The sequence below is a fragment of the Malus sylvestris genome, chromosome 10 (genome assembly GCF_916048215.2).
Source record: "Malus sylvestris chromosome 10, drMalSylv7.2, whole genome shotgun sequence".
In the NCBI taxonomy this organism is placed as follows: domain Eukaryota; kingdom Viridiplantae; phylum Streptophyta; class Magnoliopsida; order Rosales; family Rosaceae; genus Malus; species Malus sylvestris.
In genome coordinates this window covers 25,076,090-25,095,806 of record NC_062269.1, presented here as the reverse complement: position 1 = coordinate 25,095,806, position 19,717 = coordinate 25,076,090, and the positions used below count along the sequence as shown (strand labels likewise).

The window sequence follows — 19,717 nt, the reverse complement described above, 5'->3', positions numbered from 1 at the left end:
CGTGAAGGCGCAGTAGGGAGCTGTGGAGATGGGGCCATGTCATACGCAGCAGGAGATGCTCAACTGCCGGTATTGGGCCACTCTAGAGTTGAATCATTGAGCAAGGGTCGGCTAGGGCCGTGTGGTGCGCAGCAAGAAGTGGTACTCAATTGCCGGTACATGTTGCTCCTATGTAGAATCTTTTAGGGTGACGAGGATAAAACTTGCTTCTGAGTGTGTCCTTCCAGTGTTGCGTTCGTCAGAAAACTTTACATCCGCCGGGGTCTAAGCCTTTATCGTCGCACGTCTGGATTGGGCAAAATAGTACGTCATGAGGATGACTGCATGCGTTTGAAAGTAAAACTTGTGCTTCTGGGTTGCAACAACTATTGCCAAAGTTAGCTTTTGAATTTTTAATAGCATCGAGGAGAGCTTTTGAACTGTAGAATACAGGTAGTCAGGCCCCCATCTCTTCTCGCATGATGGTAGAGCTTATTGCTACTTTAGATACCGTCAAACATGTGAATAAGTCCTCCGCTGCTTCTATGGAGGTGATGTCGGGTACTTCTTCAAGTCCTTGAATGTGCATTGGCGAGCCTCATCCCAAAGTGCATGCTTCTCTGCTAAAGCAAAAGAGTCTGCCAGAGTTAGATAGAGTCTGCCAGAGTTAGATCTTCTTTCATGATCAATTTTCCGAATAGCGGGTGGTCTGCTGGAAGTCCTTTTTGGAAGGCTGCTCTAGCTATCGAGTTGTTGCATCCGACTATTTTTGCCTTCTCTACTTTGAACCTCCTCACATAGTCGCGAAGCGACTCCTTTGGGTTCTTCTTGACGTCGAACAAATGGTCAGACTTCTTTTTGATCGAGCGATATGATGAATATTCTTTGGTGAAAACCAAAGAAAGTTCGTAGAAATTCCGGATGGATTGTGGCTGCAGGGTGTAGAACCAATCTTGCGCCTCGCCTTGTAGAGTGGTGGCGAATATCTTGCACATGAGATCATCGTTATTTCGATAAAGGATCATTGCACTTTGGTAACGTTTTAAGTGTCTCTCCGGGTCTTCATCCCCTTTGAAAGATGTGAAATGTGGCATGCTGAACTCGCGTGGAGGCTCTGCCTGCTCGATCTCCTCCGTGAAGGGTGACCTGCTTATGTTGGTTATGTTCCGTCGTAGTGCCTCGTCGGTGACCTCGTTGCGTTGGAAATCATGCAATCGCTTGGTTAAGAGTCTCTCTACTTCTTCCTGAATTTGCCTTTGTTGGGGTAGCGGAGCTCTCGGCTGCCCCCAGTCATGACTTGCTGGTCTAGGCTGCTCTTTCATGTGTTTGGCTCGTCGATGCCGCAGATGCAGTGCATGTGGTGCGTTCCTAGTAGGCGAGCGAGTTCTTCGCAGGCTGCTGGTTGAACTTGAGCTAGATTGAGTGACTGCTTCTCTCCGTCCGTCATGCTGCCTACTCTGATGTGAGGTGGAGGACGCTCTTTGTGGGCTTAGCTGCGAATATACACTTTGCCCGGAAGGTTGCTCATGTTGACTATCGGAGTATGACCCTAACCGTGAATGTATGCTCATCCGTGGGCCTAGTCGAGAGTGCATGCTCCTTCGCGCTCTAAGACGGGAATGTACACTGCCCAAACGTTCGACTCGTGGCTGGTCGAGTGGCTGCTTGCCGGGACGCTGCTGGAAATATCCGTCTGCCCTTGTCTTACTTCGGGATACCTCGTCCGGGGCACGTTGGATCCTGATGCGTTGCAAAAGTTGATTCACCAAGGTTGTCTGTTGTGCAAGGGCGCTCGTCAACTCTATGACTTGTCGAGACAAGTGTTGTTCGCCATTTGGATTGGAAGAGCTTGGAAGGGATGCGCGTCTTTGGGCAGTGGAAAGATGGTAGACTCCGGGCGCGAGATTTGAGTTGGGAAATGTCAAATCCGCGAAAAAATATGGTGAGAATGCCCCCGGCTTGATGGTAGGTTCAGATGGTTGAGATAGTCTTGGGCCGACTTTGGCTGCTTGGAAAGTCACGGGAGCAGTCTGGGCCTTGAGAGTGGGCTGCTCGTCGGGAGCAGGCTGGGTCACGAGAGCAGGCTGCTCGGCAGGAGCAGGTTGGGCCGTGAGAGTGGGCTGCTCGACGGAAGCAGGCTACTTGGTAGGAGCAGGTTGGGCCGTGAGAGTGGGTTGCTCGACGGAAGCAGGCTGCTCAATGCGCGGTGCATGTGAATGCGAGGCTTGGGTTTGGGTCCACGTAAACTTAGATGGCACAGCTTAGGTCGTGGTCTTGGTACCGTGAGCCTTGGATGGCACGACTCGGGCCGTGGTGAAAGCTCCATGGACCTCGCCACGAATGGCTACCGAAGTAGCCACTGCGGTGGTTCCCATGGTGGTCGTGGTGAAGGCACCATGGACCTCGCCATGGGTGGCTACCTCGCGGTGGTTCCCATGGTGGAAACTCGTGGTGGTGATGCCGCTCCCATTATTGTCGTATTTTGCCTCACGGATCTCCACAATCCCATTTCTTGTATATTAGAATTTTCACTTATGGAATTTTCTAAATTTCTAGCCATTATATTTTGCTTATAAGTTTTATCAAAGAACCTTTGCAAGTAAAAAATTCTAATAATAAGAACGTATGAAAAATATTCAAATGGACTAGAAAATAAAGAAAAAACCTTTTTGTGCGAGAGTCTTCTATGAGTATGGATTTCAACTCTCAATGAAAGCACCAATTTGTGGATGCAAATTTTCTCCGCTTCGGTCTTGGACGATTTTGCACCTACAAAACAACTAGCACCTTAGGTTAAGGCCAAGAGCCTCACGCGCCCACGATGAATGGGGGGGGCTTTGGCCGAAGAACCTCCGATGCCAAAGTTAGAATTTTAGAGAGAAATAGTGTTTAGAATATTTGGGATTTTTTGTAAGAGAATTGGAACTAGTGTTTTGTGAAAATGGGACCCAATTTATAGGAGAGGAAATGGTGATTTATTTTGGGGGGTTATGGAGATAATGGGCTAGTTATTTTGGGGAGTTATGGAAATAATTGGCTAGTTAATTAGCAAATAGTAATAACCTAATTAACTAGCTATTTGAATGTCATAAAAAGGGGGAGAAAATGGCAGCAACAAACAGAAAATAAAGGGCATGGCCGGCCCTAGTGGGTTTTTGGTTATAATTTGGAGGTTTAGTTGATAATTAAGGGATTGATTAGGTAATTAATCCCTTAATTAGTCAATTTTAAGAAATATGAAAGGAATAAGTATATTATTTAGCTAATTGATTAGCTAAATAATGAAATGGGAAATATATGAATAAATTAGCTTTTAAGTTGATACCTATTTTGGGCACTTTTGACTTGGTTGAAGGATAATTGTCTGTTGCTTGCGCGTAGGAATCCCGGTATACCTCAGGGTAGTTTTGTCTTTTTTTGTCAAAAATCCACGTGTCGCCTTGTGATTATTTTTTGCTCCACAAATGTCACGGATATATATACACACACACATTGAAAATAGGATGAAGTTCTATATATGAAAGGGTGGTTAGCTAAATATGATAAGAAACAATAAAAATTTAAATGGATCATTCTTTTTGGTGTGATGGGGACCAAAGTCCCTTTCACTATAAATGAAGAGCATTCTTTTTCTTTTTTCATACACGTGAGATTATTTTATTAAAGTTAGATTAAAGACCTTCTATATTTGATAGATAAATAAAAATATATAGAAAATATTGCCATACAAACGAGACTGGTGAAACCATTCATCAATGGTCAATTTTCTAACCCTAAAAGGGCAAACATGCATATAACCAAGTCAATTTTATAAATGGAATAATTTTATTATTTTCTAATCATTTTTATTTATTTTCTGTTGGCTAGCTCATAAGCGAGGAAATCTAAAACCAGCAGGTAAGGCCCACAATAAGGACAAGGATTGTCTGCCCTCCACTTCCAGTGCCCTCTTCGTGCCCTCCTGTTTTGTGTGGTCACGGTTAAGCTACGTCAACATTTTATATTGTTTTTTTTATAGATATAATAAGACAAAAATGAATAGTAATATAAAATGTTGACGTGACTTAACCGTGACCGCACAAACAGGAGGGCACGGGGAGGGCATCGGAAGTGGAGGGCAGACAATCCTTGTCCCCACAATAATCCAGTCAAATGGTTAAATAGTGCAAAGTTGGACCTCTAGGATTCCGATCTAATGGTATTCTTCTTCACTTGTAAGTGAGAAGTTTTAGGTTTAATTTTCACTAAATGCAGCAAAGCTGAAATACTTGACCTAAAATTCTAGAAGAAGTTTGCAGTCAACTCACTACATCCTAAAACTAAAAATATGAAAAGGGCAAATGGGACACCGTGTCGATTAAAGCTTAGCAGCCATATGACCCCTTGACTTGACTTAATAGATAAGGTCCAAATCCAATGACATAAAATTCTTCTGAGACGTATGGACTTTATGGCTTGAATATACTGTTGTGATTTATGTATCAATACAGGAATTTTTTTTTATACATCGAATTGTTATTGTTGAGAGTTGTCCCACATCGGTGAGAGACAATGTTTGTTATGTGCTTATATGATCTTGGGCTACTCCTCATATTGCCAATTAGTTTTATGGTGGAATCTCAATTTCATCATGGTATCAGAGCGAGTTGTCCTCATGTGAAGTCAAACGGCCACACGTGCTCCACGTCACTCAGTTGTTGTCCACGTGTAGGTTTGAAAATCCACCACACGTGCGGGAGCGTGTTGAGACTTGTCCCACATCGGTGAGGGACAATGTTTGCTATGTGTTTATATGATATTGGGCTACTCCTCAATTGTCAATTGGTCTTATGATGGAACCTTAACTTTCATCATTGTTGAGAGTTGTCCCACATCGGTGAGGGACAATGTTTGCTATGTGCTTATATGATCTTGGGCTACTCCTCATATTACCAATTGGTCTTATGGTGGAACCTCAACTTTCATCATGGTATCAGAGCGGGTTGTACTCGAGTGAAGCCAATCGGCCACACGCACTCCATGTCACCCATTTGTTGACGTGCTCCACATCACCCATTTGTTGTCCACGTGTAGGCTTGAAAATCCGCCACACAAGTGTTGAGAGTTGTCCTACATCGGTGAGGGACAATGTTTGCTATGTGCTTATATGATATTGGGATACTCCTCATATTGCTAATTAGTTTTACGGTGGAATCTCAATTTCATCAATTAAAATTATAATATCTTTATGGTGAAATCTCAATTTCATCAGTTATAATATCTTTACCGTATAAGTTGTTCTTAGTGTGAAGAGTTTAAATACAATTAAGGCAAATGGAGTGGTTAATTTGTTTACATGCAACAAATCGCACGTCAAAATAAATTAGCATCAAATTAAACCAAATTGAACAAGAAAATTAACGTCATAAAACACCAAGGCCAAATTGATTAGATTAAAAATTTTCAAGTACAACACAAGGATCCTAATCAAGCAATTAGTGTCAGCCTAACGGTGACATTGACGAACTTTTCAAGGCTTAGAACAACTTCTATAACATTAACACATATTGTTCGTCTGGAGGAAGTTTTATCCCAAACACATATTAAGTTTCTTTTTCATATGCATTCAAGAAAAAAATATATTGTTAAAAGTTGCATAAACAGTTTCAATTATAGATTTCTATATCTATATATTGATTAAAAAGATGAAGTTGATATGAAGGGGGGGTTGACTAAATAAGATCACCATTTTATCCTTGCTTAGAGCATTCTTAATGAGAGAGGAGCTGTGGAAGCCTACTTTAGAGCTCAAGAAAATTTTTGGGGCTCTAGAATAGATTCTCTTCCACTAGGGTCCCGGGCACTATACAGGCCATAAAATTATATATTTATTTATGTAGTAATTCGATTACGCGATAATTTAGTTTTTTGTATTAGCTTTTCTTAAGTTACTTTTTTTTTTTTCAACAAACGATATTATTTATACTAAGGGGTAGGAAAGTGGACTAAGCCTCACAATCGGCTATTAATAATAAGGGCAAAAGACTGTTTAATACACTCATGTTTCGTGGTTTTCAACATTTAGTACATCAATTTTTTTTCATCCCAGAGTCATACCTAAAGTGTTAATTTTGGGACAATTTCATACATCCGTTAGTCAAACTGTTAGTTCTCCCGTTAAGTGATGACGTGGCGCCCATGTGGACAATGACTGGGCGCCACGTGTCATTAAAAAAATTAAAATAGTTAATTAAATTTAAAAAAAAAAACCGAACTTGAGGAAGAAGAAGGAAGAAGAACCCAGAAGAAGGAGGAATAACCCGAAGAGGAAGAAATTACCCGATTTCCACCTCCATCTTCTCCTCTTTCTTCTTCCTCCTCTTCATTATTGATTCCGATCGACGAATCCCTAACCCTAATTCCCGGCCTCCCAAACGACGTCGCTGCACTGATCCTCTCCTTCATCCTCTTCTCCCACCAGGCCCATCTCCGACCCACCTGCAAATGATGGAGGCTCTTCCTCTCCTCCAAAACCCTAATCGCCCTCCGCCAGACCCACCACTGCAGCAACCTCTCCCACCTCCTCTGCATCTTCCCCCAGGACCCCTCCATTGCCACCCTTTACCTCTTCAATCCCCGACCCTAACATGGTGCCCCATCCCGCCCATGCCCTGCAATCCCCACGTCTACGACCTCTGCAACTTCACCTCCCTCTCCATTGGGCCCCATCTTTACGTCATCGGCGGCTCGCTCTTCGACACTCGTTCGTTTCCGATCGACCGCCCCTCGCCGTCCTTCACGGTCTTCCGATTTGACTTCAGCACTTCCTCGTGGGACTTCCTCGCTCCGATGCTCACGCCGCGCGGAAGCTTCGCCTGCGCCGTGGTTCCAAATTCGGGAGAGATTCTCATCGCTGGCGGCGGATCTGCCACACTTTGTTTAGCGCGACTGGAAGCCGAATGAGCTCAATCGAGAGGTATGACATTGGTAGAAATGAATGGGTTGCAATGGACGGGTTGCCAGGTTTTCGGGCTGGGTGCGCAGGGTTCTTTGTTGGGGATGGCGAGGAGAGGGAGTTCTGGGTTATGGGTGGGTACGACGAGTCCAGAATAATTTCAGGGGTTTTTCCGGTGGACGAGCATTACAGAGACGCCGTGGTAATGGAATTGAAGAATGGGAATGGTGGTTGCAGGTGGAGAAAGGTTGGAGATATGTGGGAAGCAGAGGAGAGGATGAGACTAGGCAAAACTGTTGTCGTGGAAGATGGCGATGAACTGGGTTTGGGTAGATTTGATTTGATTTTTTTTTTCTTCTCCTCCTTCTTCTTCCTCTTCCTTCTTCTTCTTCTTCCTTCTTCTGATGAGGTGCAGTTCGGGTTTTTTTTTTTTAATTTAATTAATTATTTTAATATTTTTTTAATGACACATGGCGCCCAGTCATTGTCCACATGGGCGCCACGTCATCACTTAACGGGAGTACTAACAGTTTGACTAACGGATGTATGAAACTGTCCCAAAATTAACACTTTAGGTATGACTTTGGGATGAAAAAAAATTGATGTACTAAATGTTGAAAACCACGAAACATGAGAGTAGTAAACAGTCTTTTGCCCTAATAATAATGTGGTTTAAATTCACATTTAACGATAATCGAACCTAAGACCTCTCATGTTATTTTAATGTTTTTTTATGAACATTTCAACCATGTTATTTCCTTATAAATATGGGAAAATAATATGTTGCAAAACATGCTTTGTGGCCTAAAAATGTCACCTACAAGCCCAATCGTCTCTCAAAACCCAATTGTTGTTGAAGCGGAGCTTAAATCCATGCATAAAGTACGAAACAGAGAATATGCCAATTTATGATCATGCCACGCCAATAAAATAATAATTTATTAGATGCCAAACCCATACAATCATGCATATCTACCATGCCAAGCTATATTATGATATTAATACATTAATATTATAGTACAAGTCACGCCAAGCATGCGACACGCTTAAATGAGCTCAAGCCATGTAACGGGGCTTGCCGAGTTGTTTGTAGTGTGTATGATTACAGAGATTCACTGGCCTATGTGGAATTAGAATTGTGGAAGACTTTTGGGTTGCTTGAGAACACCAAAAGTCCAAGCTCATGATTTTGGCTTCACATGAGAATGTTTGAGATAGACCATTTTTCCTTTTCAAGCTCACATAGGAAAAAGATGAGAGAAAGATGGAAAGAGCGTTACCAAAGATAGAGTCATGCAGTGGGACTTAGTCCAGTAAAAGTGTTGTGGGACTTAGTTCATGAAAGGAGAAACTTTGGGTAGTGTGCTCAAACATACTTCACGGGGTTTCTAGCCTCTGCAACATTATACCAAAAGAGAAACATGCAGTTGCAGCCATGGAAAGATGAAAGGAAAACTCATCTAATTTGGAAGAGAAGAAGGGACCAAGAGATCCCCCAGTTGGAGTCTAGAAATGTCCTTGCCTCTATAAATACAAGGCATTAGTACACTATAAAGGGGAAGACACACAAACACACATGAGGAAGAAGAACGACAAGGGCAAGAATGCACTACTCAGAGCAAGCTTGCTATAAGTGTAAGAAACCCAAGTTTTTAAGGGATAAACTTTCCTTTCGTCCTGAGCCTTCCAGTAAGTCTCCTTAACTCCTACAAAACCATTAAAAACTCTAGATTAGCTACTTCAATACCATACAGCCAAGAACAACCTCTCTCTCATGCTAAACTAATGGGCTTTTAGCTTTCACACCATGCATCATTCGTGTAAGTCATAACTTATTGTGGTTACTAAGTCATTTTTAGTGTTTGTTAGTTTAACAAGTACTCCTTAAAGTTGCTGAAATCAATGAGAGAAACATTATGTTAGCGCCCAGGGAAACGCTCCGTCAACGCCTAAGGAAACACTTTATCAACACCTAGGGAAACACTTCATCAGTGCCCAAGGAATGATCTTATTAGCACTGGAAGCACTTCAGCGTCGGAAACACTCAACATAAACACCAAACCAAGCATCCAGAAGTTGCTATAAGAAGAACAAGCATTCCCCAGGACTTGATTTTCCTCCGGGATGCTTTGAGCCTAGTCCTTGGGGGACATGAAGGTTTTGGCTCGTTTCTTTACAACATAAGCCCATTACAATCTTTGACACGAAAACTCCCCAACGTGATGTCCCACAAGGGCATTTTGACATTTCACTGTTTAGGGTGAGGAGCATTAAACATGGGCAAAACCGTTAAAACACAATTGAATGAACAATATTTTTATTGCCTTTTAGTACTCTTAATACAATTTTGGCAATTTAGTCCAAATGGTCTTTGAGATTGACATAACTCCTCATTTTGATCCCTGAGATTTAAAATTGATAGAAGTGGTCCTTGTGTTTTTCCACCATCAATCATTTTGGTCATTCCGTCAAAAATCTATGTTAAATAAAGACCAAATGACAAAAATACCCTCAATTTAATAAACAATATTCCAAAATGATTTGACAAAAATTTAGAGTATTTTTTTAATTTTTTCCTTATTGAACGGAGGTTTTTCACTAAAGTACCAAAATGATTGACGGTGAACAAACTAAAGGGCCAGTTCTATCGATTTTAAACCTAATGGATTAAAGTGATGAGTTATGTCAATCTTAAGAACCATTTAAGATAAAAAGCGTACAATTTAATAAAAGATATTTAACCATGAGTGACATGCCACTTGCACCACGGCGTAGTGATATTTTTATTCGCATGTAAGTTAGCTCAAGTTCAAAATCGAACCCAGTGGACAAAGCACATGCCCTGCACTAAAAAAAGGCTCCTCAAAGTGTATAGCTTAGAGCACTTCCAGTATTGGAAGGCCCCCAAAGGCAACTGCCTATTAAATCCCCTCTAGTGAATAGTAACTACTTTTAATAAACAGTAATTGTCTTTTGCATATCCACCCATAAACTGAATAGCCATGGCAATAGGCAATAAAATATTAGTATTTTTTATTTTATAAAATAATAAAAATAATTTTATTTGTAATTTTGGATAAGATTTTTAATTCGTCCCGTTGCGCCACGTGTCATTATCTGAAAAAACAATTTTTGGTGATATATTTCGACAGATTTCGCTAAATTTACATAAACACACCAAATAAAAAAACACACTAAATGAACTTAATTTTCTTGAGCTTGTTTTAATTCCCACTGGTACTTTATCAAGTCAATTTGCCGGGCTTTGTGATAATATGAGGATTGAAGTGAAGTATATCGTTGAATAAGCTTTTCATTGTAACGTATATCCTTTTCTAATGGCTCGTGTTGCACGGGTTTTTTGGTGGCATCATGAGCACAATATATTTGTGTTCTAGAATTGTTCATCGTGTTTGGCTCATATTCATCAACGGCATCATAATCATACTCATATTCCACAATCATGTTGTGAAGAATGATACACGTCATTATGATGGATCGAAGCAACTCTAAATCAAACAATCTGGCAGCACCCCTGACAATCACCCAATGAGCTTGGAGGATACCAAAACAACATTCTACATCATTCCTACGCCTCTCTTGACAACTTGCAAAGTGTTTTTCTTTTTCACTTGTAGGACGTGGCACTATTTTGACAACCGATGTCCACATTGGATAAATGTCGTCTGCTAGGTAGTATGCTCTGTGGTACTTATGTCCATTGACCCAATACGTGACTTTTGGTGCTTTTCCTTGCAAGACATCGTTGAACACTGGGGATTAGGCAAAGACATTGAAGTCATTTTGAGCTCCCGGAACACCAAAAAAAGCATGATAAATCCATGTATCAAATGATGCCACCCTTCCAAAATGATACTTTTTGCTCATTTTATGTCCCCATAAGCTCATTGCCATGCACTTGGACAGTTTCTCCAGGTCTAGTACATACAGTCGATGCTTCCAATCGTGCCAGGAAAACCTCGCATCTCACCCTTCTTTAGAAGCCTTTCCAAGTCCATCTCGGTAGATTTCCGGAGGTACTCTTTGGTGTAGATAGATTCAATTGCGAAACAAAATCTTATTAGGGACTCAAGAATGGTTGATTTCCCCATCTTCGTTATCTCATCCACTATTACGGACAAAATAATCGTCCAAGAGATCCTTACCTCATCATTGCTTGCTTCTATCAATTTTTGCGGAATGACTGGGCCTGGACATCTCAACCACAACTTGGATTACCCGAAGGGAGTGTGAGGCTTTTTGGCTTCTTGCTTCATCATCTCTCATTCTACACTCCTCATCTTCTTCCTCTTCCATATCATTTTCACCCCCTGGAGATTGAACATTTCTTCTCCTTGCTTAAACAATTATTTCTCTTGCTCATCGATTTCCCATAACATCCTTGAAGAAGACATTGTAAGAAGGAAGCAAAAACTGTGAATAAGGATAGAGATTTTGATTTTGGTGTGTGATTTCTTAGGATGGATGGTGCATATGGCGGCAAAATACAGGATTAGGTTGGAAACAAAAGTATATAGAAACTTTGAGATAAAGATTGGAATGCGGTTGAAAGAGTTTGAGAAAATATGAAATTGTGGTGTAAGATCGAAGATAACGATCAGGTATTTAGGCTGCGTTTGGTGCATCAAATTATCTTAGACTGGACTAGTTTCAGGGACTAAGCTGGATTGGATTGGCATAGACAAAGCAGTACTAAAATTGTGAAATGTTTGGTGCAATGTTAGATTAGATATGACTAATTTTTTACTTTTTTTTTAATTATGAAAAACTTTCCATTTTTTTTTGTCTAAAAAAACTAAAATGCACTCTATAAATAAAAACAATCAAATATTTCGCAGTATACCAATGAATCAAAATCTTGAATTTTCAATCTTTCCCATCAAATTTTCTTAGCAACCAAGTAGATTAACACAAAAAATAATACAAATTAAACAATCAGAAAACCAAACAAAAAGAAAGAAATACTGGAAAAAAAAAATCCCTAGGTGATTGACTTGAGAAAATCTTCAGCCATCTTTGGAGGCTTGCATTTCGCAAATCAAAAAAATAATCCATTGTCAGTCAATAATAAAACCAAAGAAAAAAAAGGATTGAATTATAACTTGAGAAGGATTAAGGTACCAAGGCGGCAAAACAAGGTTTGATCCTCGACCAATAACATGCAAATTGCAATTTAATTTAATTTCAGCTGAGAAAGCAAACTTGACGAAGACGAAGAGTTGGATGAATTGCCATGATTGTTATTCTTCCCCATGGCTTTGACAACTGAATAATGAAAACCATTAAACAAAATCATACGCTTCAAATTCAAGACCCCAATCTCAAAATCCTTCTCGTCTTCAACGCCAACCCACAAAATAGGTTTCTCAGAAAACAAGTTTATGAGCAGAAAATGGCTTATGCCGATGTGATTCGCTTGCACGGCCCCATTAGACAAAATCATGAGCCTCAAATTCAAGATCCCAATCTCGAAATCCTCTTGTCTTAAACACAAAATGGATTTCCCAGAAACCGAGTTTCTGCCGACGTTCTTTGCTTAAACGGACCACAGACCCATGACGACCTCGCACGAAGAAGAGTTTTCCAGAATGAAGAAAATAGGAGCGAAGCAGGGAGGGGCGAAGAAGATTTGGTCTTAGTAGTCCGCCCGACTTTGGGGGGCTCGCTAAGACGGTGTAGTGAAGCGTTTAGTCTAGGTGACTCCTGTCTAGTCTCATTTAATTTACCAATAAACAAACATGGGACTATTCTAATATTTAGAGTCTAGTTTAGTGAATGTTAGTGAGCGTAAACAAACATACCCTTATAGAAAAATTTTTAATTTTGTTTTCAGAATTTTTATTTTTATTTTTTACATTTTTTATTAAACTTTATTAACATAATTAATTTTTGCCGTTGGATTAAAACAAATTGAAATCCAACCCTCCATATTGTGCCACATGGCATAACGGTAATATATCTAAATTTTTTTTCCTTTTCTCTTTAATTTTTAAAGGCGAATAACGTGGACCGTTGATATAGAATCCAACGACTGATATTGTGCCACATCATCTAGCTGTTAGGGGAGGTTTGAATTTTTTTTTTACTGTTGGAAATCCAACGGTCCAAAAAAAATATCCGTTGAAATCCAAAGGCTGAGAGGGTGCCACGTGGCACCAGAAACGGTAACATCTCAAAGTTCAAACCGCAAGCCCCACCAATTGAAAAATTGTCGGTGATTTGCACCCATGCGCGAGTGTTATGCACGCACCTGACACAAATTTTTTTATAACATAGTTGACGTCAGCCTTGCATCGGTGTGCCCTCAGGCGCTCGGGCCGTGGATTCGTGCCTCCCCTCTCCCACGGGCCCGCCCCTAGCCCAATTGCCTGCATGGGCTGGAGCGAGGAAGGTTGGGGATTTGGGTTGCTGAGCAGCCGGTCCCCATGGCTATTGACAACGCTGGACTTGCTCTTAGCTTTCTATTGGACTCATTAAACCTCTTTACCAACAGAACATTTGAAGTATACAAAATGTCTTCCAAGGCAAAGCTCATACTTTATAATTGCTGCTGCACATTAACATGAAAGCATGCAGCACAATTTATTTACATCTTATGTACCCAAAATTATAACGTTCCACGAAGCTAGACTGCCGATCAACGACATATTATGGATATAACAAAACTATTAACCGTAGCCTAACGAAGGATCAAAGAAATTGATCCGATTCAACTGTTCTTTATCTAATCTATGTTATTCAGCTGATATGTTAGATTCTTCAAGACGCCTGGTAAGCCCTCCACTAGATGGCCTAAAATTTTCAAACCAAAACTTGTCATTTAGATGAAATGAGAATGATAATATGTCGGCGTTGTGTGTGAATCAAGTAAGGTACTTACAGTCCACAGAGAACTTTGATGCTGTCATAGAAAAACCACTGCAAGGTAACAACAGGGCCAACAAGTGTAATTCGCACAGGAAGACTTCGAGTAAATAGATTAACGAGGCCAATGTTCTTCACAGCCTGAAGATAAGATATAAAACCAACGCATTAATTGATGCTTTAACCTTGAAATGCAGGAAAAAACCAACGAAAAGCTTAATTCGAAGGGCTACCTGCATCACATTGGCAGCCTTTTTATTGTAAAGAGAGGAAACGATGTTGTCTGCGGGGTTGGAGATCACAGTACCAACAGCTCCTGCTGCATAGGCCGCTAAACATGTCACACCAAGCTGTTGGGCTCTTGAGCAATCCTCTTTTCTCCTTTGCATAATGTTGTGATAAATCAGATCCACTGAGTGCTCAAACGTCGTGAACATTATCACCGTGACTGTCAAGAACATGAATACAACAGAAAATTTAATATCTCTTGTCACTACTGAATGCTTGATCACAATAAATAAGAAAAGATAGTAACTTTGTCATGCTAAATGCCAGAAAGAAACTAGCTGATTGCTTGGGTCAGGCTTGATATAAGCCAACAGGGTACGATTTAGTCTCAAAGGTTAAATGTAATATTTTTCTGTTCAGAATAGATTTAAGACTATTTTATTCTTGTTTAACATTTTCAATCAAACTTCTTACCCAAAATCATTACTGGAAACGCAGGACGGCTTTGTCAGAAATCATGTATAGGTTTGTGTACATTAAAAATTTGAACGAGAACTAACAGAGGCAGACAGCCAAAAGAAGTTTATTTCTAATTGAAAACAACCACACTAGCAACAATGCAGCTCTAGTAATGTCATATAGCCAACTAGCGTCATGATTTCATACTGCTATTTAACAGAAAACATGTATTAGATTCTGTACTGAATATTAATCTATTATTTAAAATTGCGAGATGGCATGAACCTCAAAACTGCATTAACTGCCCATTATACTGGCAAATCAGGACAGCGTACACCTTGAAATTTCTACTGTGAAAAACCCTCCATAAAGTATATTTTTAATTTACAATGCAGAGAGAGAGATATTACATGGAAGATTTCGACCCCAAAGTGGTAAAAGTCCTCTGTAAAAGCTGCAGTGTAGATGAGCTGATAAGAATAACTGAGAAACTAAAAGGAGAAAAAGCACAAGTTTTTGGTAACTTACCCAGCAATCCCTTCGGTTGAGTATAGCTTTGGAACCCCATCAACCAAGCCCTTTGCAAAGTAGGGCTGTGTTTGAACTCGGACTTTGATGGCTTCAAAAGGACAGAGAGCCACATCAGCAAATACTTGAGCAGATGCACTGCTGAGGAAGAATATGGTACTCTTGTTTTGATCTATCAATGCATCCGAGTAAAGCTTCTTAAAGTATTCGTAGAGACCAAATCTACAGCCACCCTGAGCACCATATCCAAAAAGCTTTCCAGACCAACCTCTCCAAAGAGAAGAGGGGCCTTGTTCTTTCCAAAGAGTAGAAAACCCTGTACCCATCCTGTTATATTTAATTGGATTTACCTGAATTGAACAAGTTAAATTATCAGCATCCGTTTTAGAGAATAATTATGTTCTCGACTGTCAAAAAAGTAACGAATTTAAAGACAAATAAAAATAAGGGAGATCAATCCTTGAAACATTAATTTGCATCCCCCAGTAATGGAAATGGAAACTGAAATGAATATATGGAAACCAACAGAACCAGTAATGGAAGACCTAGTTTGGGAGTGAGGTGCTTAAAAAAAAAGCACCTATGAAAAAAAGCTGTGAGGGTTTTAGGTGTTTGGTAAACTGAAAAAAAATGGCTTATTTTGGAAGCTGCTGTAAGAATAAGCTAAAATCAAAGGAAAAAGCTGAAGCTGCTATTTGTAGCTTTGGAAAACTGGCTTTTTTTCAAAGCACTCGAAGCTACAGTGCTTCTTTAATGAAAAGACCCACTATTAGACTGCTTTTTTTTCCAAAAGCACTTTTACAAAAAAGTTTACCAAACACTCTGCTGATTTATTTCACAGCCGCTTATTCTCACAGCACAGCCGCTTATTCTCACAGCAGCTTTTTTTCAAAGCACAGCAATACCAAACCAGCCCGAAATGGGAAGCAATGTAGTTGGTTATACTGACCTGAGACCCATGCCATTCAATGTATTAAATTTATCTAGAAAAACCATCAGCACCGAGATCAATTTGCGAGGTTTTGGTCACGGAGAAACATACCAACATACCGCATAACACCTATTCCTTTTTTGGGAACTTCTATTCTTTAGAGACAGAACAATTTTTTCTGTAAGGGCAAGGACTAGCTTACTATGTTTAAACTCACCAAATGAAAACTTCGAACTTGGTATCTTATTATCCCAAACAGTTTCCTGATTTCTCATGCCAAATCCTTGCACATTATATTAATTCATCTCAAACTACAACTAAATCAATCACTAAGTATACAAAGAATACAGCCACCTCTGCAGCTAGTCTATTACTAATAAAAATTGGCAAGACATACAGTGGCACTCAACTGTACTAACCAGTAACATAAACACACAAGTGCAAAACTATAAAATGGGATTTGGGGGAACACGAATAACTAGTAGTCTAGTATCGAACTCTTGCAAAATAAACTAAGCATGGATCTTTTATTCAAAAAATAAAACTTGAATGATCACAGTGACGAACATGAAAACAGCTACAATTCCCTATAAAACAAATCCATGAAACACAATACTCGAAATATTGTCACACAGAGCTGAAGATTAACTGTTTAATTGCTTAAGATTCTTCAGCTTCCAAGAACAAAAACAGCAATGCCAGACAATACAAAGCAACAAAAACCCACCAAACATTTTGTCACCAAAAGGAAAAGTTCTCAACCTTAACACACAAAACATCCAAGAAAATTGGAGAGCAAACTAAAAAAGTTGATTAGCAACAAAACGCAGAAAAAATAATGGAAAACTGACCTGCATATTAACTTTCAAGACATCGAGAGGCGTGATTGCGAGATGGGTAGCGCCAGCACTGAGCATTCCCCCTACAGTGCAGAGCCCATAATATGCAGGTGAAAATTCCTCACACAACCTTCCTTCAACCCCTGCCATGATCTCGACAATCTCAACACTCTCTCACTTCCAATCTCACATCCCTTTAAGTTCCAACCCCAAGACGAGCAAAACCCAGCTGATAGATTCTTGGGTTGGAGGGCCGGAGCTCCGCCAAATGTCGAACAGCGGCGGTGCAAACAGATGCAGGGAAAATGAAGAGAGAGAGAGAAGAGCTTACTTGGTCGTAGTTGCAAACTTGCTACAAACTTGCTTTTGGGCGTTGGGGGAATAAAGAAAGGGTAAAAGGAGGTTCCAGGATCACGTGGCAGCGGGGATTTGTGCAAAAAATTTCGATGCCATGGACGACTTCTCTAGCTACGTATACGTCCACGTTTACGGTCCAAATACATGGCTTTGCCATAATTAGACCCTCTCTTAACTAAACCAAACTGTATTGCTCTTTAGGGCGTGGGCTATAAGCTAGCCGTGAACGTATTCAATTTGAGTTTAGTTGTTGGAGTCTTTGCTAGACTATTCTTTTATGCATAGTAGAGAGAAATTTCGGCATCATGGTTTATAACTAGAACAACTCTCGTATCAAGTGAATTTAGTGTAAAGTCTGATGAAATTGAAATGTAAGAGGCCTTTACTTGACCATGATGGTTTAACTAGAAATTTTGACGCTGCTCTTATCTTGCTAGATCTGTTGCGGCTTCGCTTTTGTTGGATTCAAGTAGCAATGGATTTTACATAAGCGGTATCGTCCTAGATAGAGAGGACCCGACCCGTGGAGATGAGTTGATAGTGGACTTCGTTCTCGTATTAGTTATGTTTTGTACGTGTCGTGTCTAGCAGGTAATGTCTCGTCTGGCGAGTGATGTGGTCTCGCTTGTCAATGATAATTTTTGTGGTCTTTTTTGCCAGTGACAACATTGTGTGTGGCTTGGTATAGGTTTGCAGCGTATGTCATATTTGTGGTGAATTTATACTGAGGCACTTGTGTTGGTACAGAGGTGCTTACTTAGGGTACCCGTTAGAAGTTTACTTTTATGCATATTTGTGCAAATTATCTCTAGACCATGTCATTGAAATATTTATTCATACGTCAACCTTTATAATTGTGTACTTATGTGTTAATGAAGGAGGCCCATTTTTTGTGAAAAGGCCCACATTTTAAAATTTTTAGCTTGGCCTTGTTGTATTTGTGTGTTTGAATAGCAAAAAGAAAAACTTTTTCACACGATGTTGGGTAAACATTTCTCAACGTACAGAAAAGATGTTTTGAGTTCGAATTCCTTATCCAATAGATCCAAAAAAACATTTCTTCACATGCTGGTCACATGACTATTCATTGATTATGTGATCATCTCCTCCTCATATGTTGGTCACATGACCAAAATGGCGGGATTACATGCGGGTTGCAGTGCATGGAGTTCTTTGTCCCAGCCAATTTTGAACAATGCATAGCTTTAATTAGGGTTTTACCACAACTTACAATCTGATTCTAGAAAGATCTTATTCAAGTAAAATACCATACAAGCATCATCTTCATCGATGTCCGATTGAGCCAATTATCTCAGTCTATCCAACTCTAAACCACATCGCTTCTTGTTTATGCGTCATTTCTTTTTGTTCTATATGTGTTAGTAATACATAGAGGAAATCATAAATTAAATTAGATCTAATATTTATGTCCTAGCAAAAAAATGAATTCAAGAGTCTGAATAAATTCAATAGACATTTTAGAGTCTCGTACACCATCTATTAAAAGGTATCAAATCCTTGATTACTAGGTGACAAAGAGAACATTTCTGAATCATTTCGTGTACGCAAACATGTCATTGTAGTATGTAAGAACTTTTTTGTCGTATCCATGATAGGGTTATCAGACCATAAAACAAATTAGGAAGAATTTATCTACAATGTTATTTGGGCTCAGCCCAATGGGCTTAACATTATATCTTCTAATTTACAAAGGAAGGTCCAAGTTCTATCTCAACCCTGCATCATAACCCTATAATTCGACAGATTTGAATAGAAAGGAACAGAATCAAGATCAAGTCACATGGCGCTAGTTTTCAAGTTTTCCTACCAAATTCAACGGTTCTTAATTATTTGCTAATTACACAAATGATATATTGAAAAGTATAGATTTCCCTTCGTTCTCTCCATTCAATTAGGTGGCTAGCTGTAAGGCATTGATAAATGGTGATAGATGCCACATTCAACGTACTTTTTTGGAAGAGAAATTTCGTAAATGATAAACTTGTTGGGATCGGTTTGAATTTGAGTTTTGACGATTATTTGTTTGAGATTGTTCCTGCTATTGTGGGACGTCTAGTTCAAGAAGATATTATGGGATTTAGACTCGTGCTTGTGATTGTTTAGGGTTTTTCTTGGGCTGTAACTCGTCTATTGAAATACTTTTTTTTTATAATTTTTTTTAACAAAATAACTTTTGTTCACTTTGATATTTATTAACCATCTATGATGCTATGATAAATGTTTATAGTTAAAATAATATAGAAATTTAGTAATCACATATTTACATGTACAATTTATCAAAGAAAAATTATGATTTGAAGGGTGACTTACACGACAAGCAAAAGCTTATATGTGACAGCCCGTCCTGGAATCATTGTTATCGTTGATGTGAATTGACGGAATTGCCCTTGAGCGTTGGGGTACAATTGCATTTTCAACTAAGGTATTGGCCCAATTTCATAATTTCCTAAACAATTGGGATCAATGGAAACAAATGCTCTCTTAGTTGTGATTGGGTGGAATTGGACCACTCACTTTCCTTCTCTCTCTCCCGTACTCTCTCTCTCACAGAACTCT

The 19,717-nt window shown here is 39.6% G+C and overlaps 1 protein-coding gene and 1 pseudogene across 1 annotated transcript; one reads left to right on the top strand and one right to left on the bottom strand.

Moving 5' to 3' along the window:
- The first annotated feature begins 6,277 nt into the window (after positions 1 to 6,277).
- On the top strand, positions 6,278 to 11,503 carry LOC126584358 (F-box/kelch-repeat protein OR23-like; annotated as a pseudogene).
- A 1,948-nt stretch (positions 11,504 to 13,451) lies between these two features.
- Positions 13,452 to 17,158, bottom strand: LOC126585668 (mitochondrial phosphate carrier protein 1, mitochondrial-like). The gene is made up of 6 exons (XM_050250132.1): positions 16,796 to 17,158; positions 15,014 to 15,363; positions 14,896 to 14,939; positions 14,032 to 14,246; positions 13,815 to 13,939; positions 13,452 to 13,726 (listed from the first exon to the last, which is right to left on the bottom strand). The coding sequence occupies exons 1-6, from the start codon at positions 16,931 to 16,933 to the stop codon at positions 13,669 to 13,671; spliced, it is 930 nt and encodes a 309-aa protein (XP_050106089.1). The 5' UTR covers positions 16,934 to 17,158; the 3' UTR covers positions 13,452 to 13,668.
- Positions 17,159 to 19,717: the final 2,559 nt, after the last annotated feature.

Excerpts from the sequence above, each read along its gene's own strand:
- LOC126585668 (XM_050250132.1), bottom strand. The coding sequence starts at position 16,933 with ATGGCAGGGGTTGAAGGAAGGTTGTGTGAGGAATTTTCACCTGCATAT. Across the intron at positions 14,247-14,895 it reads TTGGGGTCGAAATCTTCCAT|TCACGGTGATAATGTTCACG; the intron begins GTAATATCTCTC and ends TGTTCTTGACAG. Across the intron at positions 13,940-14,031 it reads AGGCTGCCAATGTGATGCAG|GCTGTGAAGAACATTGGCCT; the intron begins GTAGCCCTTCGA and ends TCTTATCTTCAG.